The sequence below is a fragment of the Chlorocebus sabaeus genome, chromosome 22 (assembly GCF_047675955.1).
Source record: "Chlorocebus sabaeus isolate Y175 chromosome 22, mChlSab1.0.hap1, whole genome shotgun sequence".
Taxonomy (NCBI): domain Eukaryota; kingdom Metazoa; phylum Chordata; class Mammalia; order Primates; family Cercopithecidae; genus Chlorocebus; species Chlorocebus sabaeus.
The window spans coordinates 82258657-82274609 of NC_132925.1; the positions used below are offsets into that span (position 1 = coordinate 82258657).

Sequence of the window (15953 nt, forward strand, 5' to 3'; positions counted from 1 at the left end):
AAATAACTAAAAGAGTATAATTGAATTGTTTGAAACACAAAGGATAAATGCTTGAGGCGATGGATACCCTATTTACCTTGATATTGTTATTATGCATAGCATGGTTGTATCAAAATATCTCATGTAACCCATAAATACATGCACCTACTATGTACCCACAAAAATTTAAAAAATAAAGTCATGACTGCCACCTCTCTTCCAACACCCCCACCCATCTCGCAGTACTCTCATGGTTCTCTCAAGCTGTGCCCCTGGAGTCCCAAGGGTACAGCTTGATATTGCTGAGAGGATTCATCTATCAGGTAAGGTACTAAACTAGATTTGCAAGATCATTTCCAGATATGCTATTCTGATCATTCATTCAACAGATTCTTATTGAGCTCCTACATCTTGATGGATACTATTTAAGTGGTGTGGCGAAAGCAGTGAGCAAAACAGACATGGTCCTTCTTTATGCCATCTACCAGTCTACGGTTTTATGGCTCCGGTGGACGCCCTTTCCTTCAGATATTTTTTTCTTTTTTTTTCCTTTTGGTTCTCTTCTTACCTATCTGATGGTATCTCCTTTGCTCATTCAATTGTTGTTTTTCCTCATTCCTGTCATACTTGACACCCTCCAATCTTTTCTGAATTCTCTTTTAAATTCCCTTGTATGCTTTTTTCTTTGGCCATCTCTTCTAGTATATCTAGCCTTATAGACTATTAGATTTGTCTTCCTAAATATGTTTCCAAGCTCAAAACCTCTTGATTACTCCCCGTTGTCTATTGGATTAAAAAGCTTGTTTTTGAGGCCTTTAGCTGGATATTTCAATCCACTTCTCCAGACTTATCTCCACTTGACACTGTCACCTTTGGGTGGATTGGACGACCCCTGCTTCCTTTTTCCTCCTTTGATCCTTTCCTTGCCTTCCTGTTCCTTGGGGTCTTTGTTTTTTAGATCCCAGGAAAACTATGTCTCCACCTGAAATCCTCTCTTTCATTTAAAGCTCATTGCTAATGGTAACATGTGTATGTGGCCTTCACAGATGAAAGTGAACTTGTCCCCTCTCTGAACCACAGGGTACCTGTATGGCACTCTGTTTTTCTTCTCAGTCAGTTCATCAGTCCTTGAGATTTGTTGTTATATTTTAATAGGATCTAGTATTATTTGCATAATATAGGTATTCAATAAATATTTATTGACAGATTAATGGATTACACAATAGGATTATACAACTTAATTTAAAGAGAAAATTATATCTTATGGATGTAAAAAATCTATAAGCAGTTTTGAAGGTAAACTGTTTCTTGAGCAGCTACTATGTGCCAGGTACTGTTCTAGGCACTGAGGATAACCACAGTGAATAAAACAGTTTACAAAATATTGTATAAAAATGATGGTAAGTGCTTTGAAGCAAGATAAATGAGGATAAAATGGATGGATAACGAAGGAGGTGCTACTTAACACAGGGGATACAGGGAGGCTTCTCTGACAGACTGGCAGACATTTGAACAGAGATACATATAAGAGCCCACTATCCATTGGGATTAATTTTTAAATGGTCAGTAAGTTATACTTGAAAAAATTTGATTTTGATTTTTATTCTCACCCTGTTACATATATATGCATTATTTAAAAATTAAGGTCTCATTGATAATGTCTATTGGGATTTGTTTCTCATAAAAAAATACAGTAAGATAACTCTTGAATATCTCTTAGTATAGTTGGAAAAATGCTCAAATTGTAATGTTTTAGTAACTTACGATAATGTTATCAAGAGAGTCATATTTCTAACTATAAATTTCAGAATTGATGGAGCCAAAAGAAATTTAGACAGAACACTGGATAAAAGAACACCTCTATTACCACCACCTGATTATCCTCAAACTGTAAGTTTATGTTTTCTCTTTAAAAAGTTTATCCTTAGATCATTTTAATTTGTAGTTAAGACAATCTCAATATAACCAGTGTTTTTAAAAGGAAAAATAAATATATTTAAAACTATATATTTAATTTTTAAACAATTTAAATTAATTTTAAAATGTTCTCCTTGATTTAATTATATCTTGTTTGTTTGTTTTTGACAGATGACCAGTGAAATGAAGAAAAAAAGAGTGAGTTCAAGTTTTTATATTTCTTGTTTGAAAATGTTAAAATAAATTATTGCAAAGTAGTTTCTTCTAAGACCACCTGCTAAGTCCCATTCTAGAAAACAAATAAATTTAGAAACTGAGGTTTTTATTTTCTTTTCCCAAGGGAACAAACACAGCATGAACAACAATATGGCGATATAGATTTTTGTTTTGTTTTGTTTTAGACAGGGTCTTGCTCTGTCACCAAGGCTGGAGGGCAGTGGTGTGATCTTGGCTCACTGCAGCCCCACCACTCGGGCTCAAGCAATCCTCCCACCTCAGCCTCCTGAGTAGCTGAGACTGCAGTCACATGCCACCATGCTTGGATACTTTTTAAAATTATTTGTAGAAATGAGATATCACTATATTGCCCAGGCTGGTCTTGAACACCTGGACTCAAGTGATCCTCCCACCTTGGCCTCTCAAATTGCTAGAAATACAGGTGTGAGCCACTGTGCCCGACCAATATGGGTTTTAAGAATTACTTTTTTGTTGGCATTCACTATTTGCAGATTAATTATGTAAATATTTTCATTCTTATTCCAAACAACTGAAAAAAACTCAAAGTGGCAGTTATAAAGGAAATCCATCTCTCTTTTTCATTAGGGTAATAATTGAGTATTCTAATATTGATATAATGATATAGTAGCCACTCAGCAAATATGTATTGAGACTCTGTTATGTGCTAGCTACATGCTAGGTGCTAGAGATTAAAAAAAAAAAAGAAAAAGACACTGACTGCATGAGTGACAACAGGGGACTATGATATGATTGGTGGAAAGACAAAAACGTAAAATTTCTTTACTAGCAAAGCATAACAGAAACGTACGGAGCTGGAGACATGAAAGAGGAAATCATGCAGCATGTTTTCAGATGGGATATAAGCTTCTCAAGTCCCTTAAAATTCACTTTGGGGGATAGAGACTGAAGATGTGAATTCAGCCTCTATGAATTTAAGAGATTTGGAAGAAACTCTTTTTAGCTTTTCCTGGTTTTGGTTTTGGTTTTCAAAATGCTCTTCTTCCTCCTTACCTGGCCACCCAACATTTCTGGAGAATTTGAATGTTGATCTTTCTTTTTACTAGGTATAATTACTGATACACAACAATCCCAAAACATTAATAAATATTTAATGTATAAATTGCCAAATGTATTTAATATTTTTGTGTATGTGTTTAGTATCCTCATTGTTCCTAGCCAGGCATACAGTCATTCACAACTGAGCCCACTGCTCTTGGCAATATGGCTTCTAGGAATTCCATCACTTCATCATGAATGTCACCAGTAACTACTAACTGCCAAATTCAAAGGATATTTTTTATTTTATTTATTTATTTATTTTTTTGAAATGGAGTCTCACTCTGTTTCCCAGCCTGAAGTGCAGTGGTACGATCTTGGCTCACTGCAACCTCCATCTCCCGAGTTCCAGTGATTCTCCTGCCTCAGCCTCCCGAGTAGCTGGGATTACAGACATGTGTCACCACGCCCGGCTAATTTTTGTATTTTTAATAGAGATGGGGTTTCACCATGTTGGCCAGGCTGACCTCGAGCTCCTGACCTCAGGTAATCAACCCATCTCAGCCTCCCAAAATGATGGGATTACAGGTGTGAGGCATCTCGCCTGGCCAAAAGATATTTTTTTCTATACTTCTCTCTCTTGGACCTTCAACTGTCTTTTTTTTTTTTTTTTTTTTTTTTTTTGGGACAGCCTCCCTCTGTCAGCTAGGCTGGAGTGCAGTGGCGCGATCTTGGCTCACTGCTACCTCTGTCTTCTGGGTTCAAGCGATTCTCCTTCCTCAGACTCCTGAGTAGCTAAGATTACAGGCGCCTGCCACCACGCCCAGCTAATTTTTTTATTTTTAGTAGAGAAAGGGTTTCACCATGTTGGCCAGGCTGGTCTTGAACTCCTGACCTCCGGTGATCCACCTTGGCCTCCCAAAGTGCTGGGATTACAGGAGAAGCCCCCGCGCCCAGCCTCCACCTGTCTTTAAAAAAAACTTTGATCAGTGGAACAGAATAGATGACCCATAAATAGACACACAAGTATATATAGCCAGCTGATTTTTTCTTTTTTCTTTCTTTTTTTTTTTTTTTTAGAGATGGGGTCTCTCTTTGCTGCCCAGGCTAATCTTGAGCTCTTGGGCTCAAGTGATCCTCCTGCCTCAGCTTCCTGAGTAGCTGGGACTACAAGAGCATGCCACCATCCCCCCGATTTTTGACTAAGTTGTGAAAATCATTCGATGGAGGAAGAATAGTCTTTTCAACGAATGGGGGAAAGCAATTGGATATCCATAAAATAAAAAAACCTCAGCCTAAACCTCCCACCTTGTACAAAAATTAACTAAAGTTGATCATAGGTGTAAATGTAAAACGTAAAACTATAAAAAAATTAGAAAAAGGCATAGGAGAAACATAAACTATAAAACTTTTAGAAAAACCTAGCCTAGGGCAAAGAGTTTTTAGGTATGTCCTCAAAAGCACAATCCAGAATTTTTTTTTTTTTTTTTTTTGAGACGCAGTCTCACCTTGTCACCCGGGCTGGAGGGCAATGGCGTGATCTCGGCTCTCTGCAACCTCCGCCTCCCCGGTTCAAGCGATTCTCCTGACTCAGTCTCCCACAGAAAATTTTTAAAAACTCAGTAAATTAGACTTCATCAAAATTAAAAGCTATTGCTCAGTGAAGGACCCTGTTAAGAGGATGAAAAAACAAGCTACACACTGGGAGAAAATATTCACAAATCGCCTATCCAACAAAGGACTTGTATCTAGAATGTATAAGGAACTCTTTAAACTCAACAGTATGAAAGCAAAAAATCTGATTAGAAAATGGGTAAAAACGGCCAGGCGCAGTGATTTACGCCTGTAATCCAAGCACTTTGGAAGGCCGAGGAGGGCGATTCGAGACTAGCCTGGTCAACACGGTGAAACCCCGTCGCTACTAGAAATACAAAATTAGCTGGGTGTGGTGGCACACACCTGTAATCTCAGCTACTAGAGGGGCTGAGGCAGGAGGATCGCTTGAACTCGGGAGGCAGAGGTTGCAGTGAGCCGAGATTGCGCCACTGCACTCCAGTCTGGGCTACAAGAGCGAAACTCCGTCTCAAAAAAGAAAGGAAAATAAAATGGGTAAAAGAAAAATAGGGTGACGCTGTAGCCCGTCGGGAGGCCCCACAGAGCCGCCACAGCCTCCAGCTTTCCCCAACCAAACGTCTCAGCCATCGGCTCCGCGGCGCTACCACGGCAGACGTGGAAGACGGCGAGGAACCCTACGCTCTGACCTCTCAGTCCAGGAGCGCAGGCTCCAAGTCGGGGGGCGACAAGATGTTCTAGCTCAAGAAGTGGAACGCGGTGGCCGTGTGGAGCTGGGACGGGGAGTGCGTTACGTGCGCCACCTGCAGAGTCCAGGTGATGGATGCCTGTCTCAGATGTCAAGCTGAAAACAAACAAGAGGACTGTGTTGTGGTCGTGGGAGAATGTAATCATTCCTTCCGCAACTGCTGCATGTCCCTGTGGGTGAAACAGAACAATCGCTGCCCTCTCTGCCAGCAGGACTGGGTGGCCCAAAGAATCAGCAGATGAGAGTGGTTAGAAGCCTTCTTAGTGCAGTTGTTCAGAGCCTGGTGGATCTTGTTATCAAGTGCCCTTGGAAGGCTAGAACACTCCAGGGGATTAATTCTTCAAATAGGAGTCGATGGATATGTGGTCCTTTGGGACTCGTCAAAGGCTTGGTTTAGCATTTTGCCAGCTTTATTTTCAGAAATTCTCAGCAATTAAGAATATGATTTATTAAAGATGATCCTTTCTACCTCTGTGGTATGTGTCACACAAATAGCTTAGAAGTGCTATAAAAAAGGAGAGAACTCCAAATTGAATCACCTTTGTAATTTACCCATTTCTATACAACAGGTTGTGGAAGCAGTTTCATTCAGAGGAGAACTTTTTGCATGCTTATGGTTGATCTGTTAAAAAAAGAATGTTATAGTAACAAATAAAGTGCCTCCTCCCAAAAAAAGAAAGATATGAACAGACATTTTACCATAGAGGATATATGGATGGCAAATAAGCATGCAAAAGATGTTCAACATCATTAGCCGTTATGCTAATACAAATTAAAACCATGATTCATTTTCACTACATACCTGTTAGAATGGCTGAAATAAAAAACAGTGACAATTTCAGCTGACTTTTGACACCACTGACCATTTATTTCCTTTCTAACATTCCCTTGTATTTATTCATCTGGTTCTCTATTATTTCTCTGTTATCTCCATGGGTTCCTCTTCGTTGACTGGCTGTAGTCACTCGTCTCTTTCCTTGAACCTCCCTAGATGATTCTCTCCTTTTCTGATTTCAACTACCTTTCATATATTGATGACTCCCGGAGACTTTTTTGCACAAATACATCAGATTCAACGTGTCAAAAAAAATAAGACCACAAGCTTCCTCCATAAGACTCTTTTTGCTCATTTTCTATTCTAGTTGTTATCACCATCTATCCGGTTACTCATGCTTAAAATACCTGAATCTGAACTACTTTTTCCCCCTCCCCAACTACCTCCCTCCCATATACTTAGTCCCCAAGAGCTCTATATAGTTCTCAAAACAGTCATTTTCTTGTCCTAGCCTTAGCTTAAAGCTTCAGCTCGTCTTGACCACAGTAGCCAACAGCAGCTTCTTTTCTTTTTTCTTTTCTTTTCTTTCTTTTTCTGAGACAGAGTAGTCTTGCTCTGTCACCCAGGCTGGAATGCAGTGGGGCAATCTAAGCTCACTGCAACTTCCACCTCCCGGGTTAAAGCAATTCTTGTGCCTCAGGCTCCCAAATAACTGGGATTACAGGCACATGCCACCATGCCTGGCTAATTTTTTGTATTTTTAGTAGAGACAGGGTAGAGACCTCAAGTGATCCACCTGCTTCAGTTTCCCAAAGTGCTGGGATTACAGGTATGAGCCACCATGCCCGGCCAGGAATTGCTTCTTAATCAACTACTATGATATTGAGCACCAAAAATAGTTACTTAATGAATGATTGATGAATGAATAAATAAATATAAAAACACATGTTCAGTAAAATATAACAACTGTTATAATAGAAGTGTGAAGAGACTACAGTGAGGGCATAATATAGAAAGTTTTAAAAAAATTTTTTCTGTTTTTTGAGACAGTTTCTCACTCTGTCACCCAGGCTGGTGTGCAGGGGAGTGATCTTGGCTTACTGCCACACCTGCTTCCCAGGCTCAAGCAATCTTCTAGCCTCAGCCTCCTGAGGAACTGGGACTACAGGTGTGAAGCACCGCGCTCAGCTAATTTTTTATTTTTTATTTTTTTGTAGAGATGGGATTTCCCCATGTTGCCCAGACTGGTCTCTCACTCCTGAGCTGAAAGGGATCCACCTGCTTTGACCTCTCAAAGTGCTGAGATTACAGGCATGAGCCACCATGCTAAGCCAGGAAGTTTTCAAGAAAAATTTTGAAAGTACATCACTTGACTTAGATAGTGTTTTGCTAAGGAAGATTATATACTTTAATTCTAAGGGTCAAACATATTTTTATTTTAGGAGATGAAATGGTTTTATAAAGGTATAAATTAAATATATGTAATTAGAATAATGAATTTAAATTTCATTTTTTCTTTCTTTTTTCTGCAACAAAAACCACATTCAATAAATTTCCTTTCACTATATAGTCATATAATAATTTTATTCAAGCTTAGGTTTCTATATAACTTTTCAGTGCTTGACCCTGACCTGCTTTCTAGAACTGCTATAGGTTTGGGGTATTGAGAAAATGTCATCTTTGTCTGTATAATTTATTTATTCGTGAGATACTTAACAAATATATACATTCATACTTGATCCTGTGCTAGATGCTGAAGATTGATGGACAAGATGGACATATAAGCCCTTATGAAGCTTATACTTTAATGAGGAAGACATATAATAATCAAATAAACAAAATTTTTCTATTTTGTTTAATAAATAAAATTGTGGTAAGTACTCTGAAGAAAATACAGGGTAATATGGTCGATAGTGACTGGTGAGGGAGCGAGGCCATATTAGGCAGGTGGTTAGAGAAGGTATCCCTGAGGTGGTGACATTTATGGAAACCTGAATGGTAGGAAGGAGCCAGCCATGGAAAGACCTGGGGTTGAGAATTTCCCAACAGAGAGAACAGCTTAGTTTAAGTTACCTGAAGGAGAAAACAACTTGGTGTGTTCCAGGAACTGAAAGAAGGCCAGCTTGGCTAGAGCATGCTGACTGAACTCATGGGAAGGTATAAAATAAACTTGAAAAGGGGATCAGGAGCCAAATATGAGGGCCTTTTATAGGCTATGGTAAGGTGCTTGGATTTTACTCAGAGTGGCAATCAGAAGTCATTGGAGGATTCTACCCATGGGGATAACATAACTTGATTTACTTTTAATGGTAAAAAGTCACTTTGACAATTATATGAAAAAGCCCACTTAGATTCTTTAGAAGATTGATTGTGGCTATGGCAAAAGTATAAAAGAAGAAGCAGGTAGTTGTACAAGATAACAGTCTAGGTGAGAGAGAATAGTTTAGACTAGAGTGATAGCAATAGAGCTAGAGAGAAACTGTTAGACTCAGGATATATTTTGGATGTAAATGCGACAGGACTTTCAGATAGGGTGCATGTGGAGGGTGAGGAAAAGAGGAACCAAGGATGATTCTTAGGCTTTGGTCTGATTTTGCAGGGTAATTGGTGACACTTATTATTAAGATCATCTAGAGAGGAGGGAAGAGCTGGAGTATCGAGAGGACCGAGTTCATGGCTAGACAGAGGTCAGCCCATTGATATAGTGAGGGATTGGGGACTATCACAAGACTTTTAAGATTAAGCAGTACATGGGCCAAGCATGGGGGCTCATGCCTGTAATCCCAGCACTTTGGGAGGCCGAGTCGAGTGGATCATGAGGCCAGGAGTTTGAGGCCAGCCTGACCAACATGGTGAAACCCCATCTCTAGTAAAAAGAAAAAAATTAGCTGGGCATGGTGGCCCACGCCTGTAATCCCAGCTACTCAGGAGGCTGAGGCAGGAACATCGCTTGAACCCAGGAGGTGGAGGTTGCAGTGAGCCGAGATTGCGCCATTGCACTCTAGCCTGGGGAACAGAGGGAGACTCCATCTGGAAAAAAAAAAAAAAAAAAAAAAAAGATTAAGCAGTACATTAATGGAGTGGACATAGAAAATGTCTTTCTGTAAGAATTTTGGAGTGAGCAACTAATTGAAAAAAAAATAAAAGTAAGAGACAAAAAGTGTCCATCTAGGCTACACATTTAAAAAATCTTTTTATCTCAGAATAATTTTAGACATACAAAAGAGTTGCAGAAAAGAGTACAAAGAATTCCCCTGTATGCTTTATCTGTTCCCATAATGTTAACGTCTTTGCCTGTAACAATGATTACTGTGGTTGTTGCCAAATAGTAATTTTTCTATCATTTCTTTTACATTTTTTGTTGGAATTCTGTAGTAAGAAAGAACTTTTAATTTTTTTCTTCATTTATTCATTCATTTAGATCAGTGTGGACTATAGATTTTCTTTTAACCATTAACTTATAATGTATTATTACTAATAATAATTATTATTTTTTAGAGATGGGGTTTTGCTCTGTTGCCCAGGCTGGAGAGCAGTGTTGTGATCATAGCTCACTGCAGCTTTGAACTCCTGGGCTCAAGCCATCCTTCCACCCCAGCCTCCTGAGTAGCTGGGATTACAGGCATGAGCCACAGGGCTTGGCTTTATTATTAATTTTGAAGTTCAATTGTTCCACCTTTGACCAGTGGGAGCCCTTAAAGTTGACTCTCATCTTTTTTTACATATCCCATCATTCTTTGAGCACGTCCTTACTTTCTGGCACAATAAGATGTTCCAGGATTATGCTATATATACTTTTTCTATTCTAGCCCTGTAATCAGTAATTTCTCCAGGGATTTTTGGCTCCTTTTGGTGGAGAATGGTATTTAAAAACCATGATATGTGTGTAAAATGTGCTCCTCGATACTGAGTGTCATTGCTTCCTGGCTTTCTCAGCAGAAGATCCAGAAAATAATTATTTCTCTCTCTCTCTCTCAAAACCCATGGATTCATACTGATACCTCCTATTCCAGTAACACCCCAGGGTTCATTCTAGCCTGTCCCCCTTTCTCTATGCATAGCTCCTTTCTCTGACAGTGAGGAATCTGGCTTTCATCCATTAGCCACAAGGTTTACTTATTTTGTTAAATCCTAGAGTATACATAAATAATTTCAAAATTGCTGACTCGTACTACTGTGAAAAACAAACCTGCTCACCATAATTTAATTTCATCTATAGTCTTTTGTACTTAGCATAAGGATATATGGTTAAAATATTGTGTTCAGTATTGGTTAGTTCTACACTCCTTTTCAGTAGGTAATTATGGATATATTTTCAGCTAGGTAATTATTAATAACTTGAAATTCAGGTAGGTTCAGTGGTTTGTTTGTTTTCATTTGGAGTTTCTTTTCTCCCTTATTTATGTTGATATTTTTTACTTATACTTTGAGCAGGTAAAACAACAGCAAGATTTAAAATCAGAACTATACCAAAAGTACACCTCAGAGAAGCATCTCCCATCCCTTCTACTCTATTCCCATGCCCCCATACTTTCTATCTATTCCAAGCTACTCTTTCATATAACCAATGTCATTAATTTTTGATTTATCCTTCCTGTATTTAATTTTTTACAAATGAGCAGGTATGTTTTCTTATTTCCTTTTATCTTATACAAAATGCATCATACTGTAGATACTCTTGGATTTTGCTTTTTGTTTGTTTGTTTGTTTTTCTTTTTTCTTTATTTTATTTTTTTTGGAGACAGAGTCTGACTCTGTCTCCCAGACTGGAATGCAATGGCACAATCTCAGCTCACTGCAACCTCTGCCTCCTGGGTTCAAGCGATTCTCCTGCCTCAGGCTCCTCAGTAGCTGGGATTACAGGAGCCTGCCACCATGCCCAGCCAATTTTTGTATTTTTAGTAGAGACGGGGTTTCACCATGTGGGCCAGGCTGGTTTCAAACTCCTGATCTCAGGTGATCTGCCCGCCTCAGCCTCCCAAAGTGCTGAGGTTACAGGTGTGAGCCACTGCGCCTGGCCGCATTTTGTTTTTAACTTAATAATGTATCCTGGAAATCGCTCCACATCAATTTTTAGAGGTCTTTCTCATTTTTCACCATTAGCTGCACAGAACACGAATGTATGCATCAGCCACTCTTAAATGTTTCCAGTATTTTGCTGCAATGAATACCTTGTATATGTGTGTTTTCATACTGTTGGAGGTATCATTTTAATTTCTCTAAGTGGGATTTCAATATGTAGTGTTGTTAGATATTGCAAAATTTCTCTCCAAAATGTGCTAGCAATTTATGAGAGTGTTTGCTTCCCCATAGTTTCACAAAAGAATGTGGGGGTCATATTTAAAAAAAATTTTGTCAGTCTGATATGTGACAGCTGATATCTCAGGGTAGTTTAAATTTGCTTTCTGTAATTATGAGTAAGATTATACATTTTAAAATATGGTTTAAGTGCCATTTCAATTATATTTTTATTGTGAAATGTTGGTTTATATCTTCTGCCCATTTTTCTGTTGTAGTTTTGGTGTTATTTCCCCCTAAATGTTTACAAACTGTGATAAAGTACACATAACATAAAATCATCTTAACCACTTTTAAGGGCACAGTTTAGTAGTATTTTCTTTTTTTTTTAATTGTAATTTTTAAAATTTTAAGTTCCGGGATACGTGTGCGGAATGTGCAGGTTTGTTACATGGGTATACGTGTGCCACAATGGTTTGCTGCACCTATTGACCCATCCTCTAGGTTCCCTCCCCTTGCCCTCCATCCCCCAATGGGCTCTGGTTTGTGTTGTTCCCCTCCCTGTGTCCATGTGTTCTTATTGTTCACCTCCCACTTATGAGTGAGAACATGCGGTGTTTGGTTTTCCGTTCCTGTGTTAGTTTGCTGAGGATGATGGCTTCCAGCTTCATCCATGTCCCTGCAAAGGACATGATCTCCTTCCTTTTTATGCCTGTGTAGTATTCTATGGTGTATATGTACCACTTTTTTTTTTTTTCCCCGAGATGAAGTCTCGCTCTGTTGCCAGGCTGGAGTGCAGTGGGGTGATCTCGGCTCACTGCACTCTCCACTTCCTGGGTTCAAGCAATTCTCTGCCTCAGCCTCCTGAGTAGCTGGGATTACAGGCGCTCACCACCACACCTGGCTAATTTTTTTGTATTTTTAGTAGAGATGAGGTTTCACCATCTTGGCCAGGCTGGTCTTGAACTCCTGACCTTGTGATCCACCTGCCTCGGCCTCCCAAAGTTCTGGGATTACAGGCGTGAGCCACCGTGCCCAGCCATGTACCACATTTTCTTTATCCAGTCTATCATTGATGGGCATTTGGGTTGGTTCCATGACTTTGCTATTGTAAATAGTGCTGCAATAAACCTATGTGTGCATGTGTCTTTATAGTAGAATGGTTTATATTTCTTTGGGTGTATTCCCAGTAATGGTATTGCTGGGTCAAATGGTATTTCTGGTTTTAGATCCTTGAGAAATTGCCATACTGTCTTCCACAATGGTTGAACTAATTTACATTCCCACCAACAGAGTAAAAGCATTCCTGTTTCTCCACAGCCTCGCCAGCATCTCTTGTCTCAAAAATATGGAATGTTTCATAAATTTGTGTTCATCCTTGCACAGGGGCCATGCTAATCTTCTCTGTATCATTCCAATTTTAGTATATGTACTGCCAAAGCGAGCACAGTTTAGTAGTATTTTCACATTCTTGTGCAGCGAATCTCCAGAACATTTTCATCTTGCAAAACTGAAACTCTATGCTTCTTAAATAATAACTCCCCATTTCCTCTTCCCCGTAGCCCCTGGCAACTACTATTTTATTTTCTGTTTCTATAAATTTAAATGCTTCATATAAGTGGAATGATGCAATACTTGTTTTCTTGTGATTGGCTTATTTCACTTAGCATAATGTCCTTAAGGTTCTCCCATCCCCTAAATTTTAAAGCGTTGTTTACACTTTGTCTGAGATGTATGTTGCAAATATTTTCTGCCAGATTGTCAATTGTCTTTTGACATTTTAAATTGTTTTTGTTATGCAAACCTTTATGTTTTTATGTAGTAAAAATTAATCTATCACTTGTTTCCTTTTTTGTATCTAGTATTTGAATCATAGCTAGGAAGGTTTTTCCTATACTCAAATTATAAAAGACTTCATCTACGTTTTTCTTCATGATCCTTGTATAGTTTCATTGTTTAAGTTAAATTCTGGAGTTTAGTCTTATGTATGATGGAAGGTATGAATTATTTTATCTTTTTCCAAGTGGCTAACCAGTTGTTCCAAATAGTTATTAAAACCTTCATATTTTTCCCAGTGTTTTGAGATGCCATGTTTATCATGTGCCAAATTTTCTGATATACTGGTATATTTTTGGACTTTCTGTTGTTTTCCACTGGTCTGTCTATTCATACACCTGTGCTACACCACACTTTCTGGTATGTTCTAATGTCTCCTAGGGCTAGCCCTCCATTGCAGATTTTCTTTCTCAGGGTTTTCTTGGCTGTTCTTGCATGTTTATTTTTCCACATGAACTTTAGGATCAACTTATTTAATTCCATAAAAATGTATGTAGATATTTTTATTGGTATTGTGTTAAATTAATTTTGGGAAAACTGAAATTTTCATGACGCTAAAATGTCTTTACTAAGATCAAGTGTCTTTTCATTCATTCATGTCTATTTTTAGTCAGACTATTCATTCTTATGGGAGAATTTGTGAAATTATATTATACTGCTATTGTACTGGAATATAATCTCAAGAGAGCATGGGCTTTGTTTTGTTCAGCTACTATGTACCCAGCGTTTAGAACAATGTCTGAATATTTGTTGAATCGGTGGATATATTATAATAATAAGTTAGATAATAAGGAATAATAAGTTAAATAATCTTTGTTTTGCCTTGAGAAAATGAAGACTCTGCTAAGAATATTAATTTGGCAAGAATTCATCATAAATAAAGAAAAAGATAAAATGGTTTCTTTGTAGGATGTACTTTTGGATTAAACAGTTTTTATTCTGAAAATGTTATTTTTCAGAATATTTTTAATCTGAAAAAATGTTGTCTTAGGAAGAGAGAGTTCAGGAGTTACACTGAAATGATACAACCATGCAGAACATTTAATTTTTTTCTTATGTTCTCAGTTCAACTACATTTATATGAAGCAATGTGTAGAAAGTAGTCCTATAGTACCTATTCAGCAGGAATGGCTGGATCACATGTTAAGGCTGATACCTGAGTCTTTAAAGGAAGGGAAAGAAAGAGAAGAACTCCTTGAAAGTCTCATAAATGAGGTGTCAAGTGACTTTGAAAACAGCATGAAGAGATATTTGGGTAAGTAGCCTCTAACACACACCACGCTTCTTTCACCTTTGCCTCCCCCCAACCCCACTGAATCAAAAATAGAAATAAGCAAAATGAATAATGAACACTATATATTTAAACTATATCTATTTTTTTCTTTTCTTTGTCTTTTTTTCTTCGAGACACGATCTCTGTAGCCCAGGCTGGAGTGCAGTGGTGCTATTTCAGCTCACTGCAGCCTCCGCCTGCTGAGTTGAAGCGATTCCCCTACCTCAGCCTCCTGAGTACCAGGAACTTCAGGCACGCACCACTATGCCCAGCTGATTTTTTTATTTTTTGGTAGGGATGTGGTTTCACCATGTTGACCAAACTGGTCTCGAACTCCTGGGCTGAAGCCATCCGCCCATCTCAGCCTCCCAAAGTGCTGGGATTACAGACTAAACCACTCAGGCTGGCCCAAACTATTTGTATTTCTTAGATACGATTTTTATTTAAAGTTTTTATTTTGAGCCTATACTTAAGTCAAAATCCTTACAATTTAAGGGTACTTTTTGTATTTTTTTTAATTAGCTAACATCTCTTTGACTTTTTACTTTATCTTTATGAGTTTAGCTATACTATTTATAGGTTTGCTAGAAAATACTAATGTGGCCGGGCGCGGTGGCTCAAGCCTGTAATCCCAGCACTTTGGGAGGCCGAGACGGGCGGATCACGAGGTCAGGAGATCGAGACCATCCTGGCTAACACGGTGAAACCCCGTCTCTATTAAAATACAAAAAAAATTAGCCGGGCGAGGTGGCGGGCGCCTGTACTCCCAGCTACTTGGGAGGCTGAGGCAGGAGAATGGCGTGAACCCGGGAGGCGGGGCTTGCAGTGAGCTGAGATCCGGCCACTGCACTCCAGCCTGGGCAACAGAGCCAGACTCCGTCTCAAAAAAAAAAAAGAAAGAAAATACTAATGTGTTTTGGGAGATTTATTAGGGGTATAATCTGCTATTTTTTAGAATAAACTTTTTTCCTTTTTAAAAATTGACAAATAAAAATTGCATATAGTTATCATGTACAATACATTTTGAAATATGAAACATTGTGGAATAACTAAATTGAGCTAATTAACTGATGCATTTTTCCCCCATATTTATCATTTTTTGTGTGTGGTGGGAACAGAGAATCTACTTTTGACAATTTTCAAGGATACAATAAATTGTTACTAACTAGTCACTATGTTGTATAATTGCTTTCTTTCTTTTCTTTTCTTTCTTTCTTTTTTTTTTTTGTGACGGAGTCTCACTCTGTTGCCCAGGCTAGAGTGCAGTGGTATAATCTCAGCTCAATGCAACCTCCACCTCCCAGGTTCAAGCGATTCTCCTGCCTCAGCCTCCCAAGTAGCTGGGACTACAGGTGCCTGCCACCATGCCCAGATAATTTTTG

At 38.6% G+C, this 15953-nt stretch overlaps 1 protein-coding gene, 1 non-coding gene and 1 pseudogene across 12 annotated transcripts in view; 2 read left to right on the plus strand and 1 right to left on the minus strand.

Annotated features, from left to right (window-relative positions):
* Positions 1 to 15953, plus strand: part of DNAH12 (dynein axonemal heavy chain 12) — a 247789-nt gene that overhangs the window by 33105 nt on the left and 198731 nt on the right. For all 11 annotated transcript variants that reach the window (XR_012090615.1, XR_012090616.1, XM_073010001.1 and 8 more), the window contains 3 exons: positions 1788 to 1869; positions 2068 to 2094; positions 14364 to 14553. Coding sequence is in view for 9 of the 11 variants with exons in the window: in XM_073010001.1 (XP_072866102.1) it covers positions 1788 to 1869; positions 2068 to 2094; positions 14364 to 14553 (299 nt within the window). In the remaining 2 variants the exon portion in view is untranslated. The remainder of the gene's footprint in view (positions 1 to 1787; positions 1870 to 2067; positions 2095 to 14363; positions 14554 to 15953) is intronic.
* On the plus strand, positions 4883 to 9279 carry LOC140709804 (RING-box protein 2 pseudogene; annotated as a pseudogene).
* On the minus strand, positions 12805 to 12910 carry LOC119625961 (U6 spliceosomal RNA). Its single transcript, XR_005242174.1, has one exon. It is a non-coding gene; the product is annotated as a U6 spliceosomal RNA (small nuclear RNA).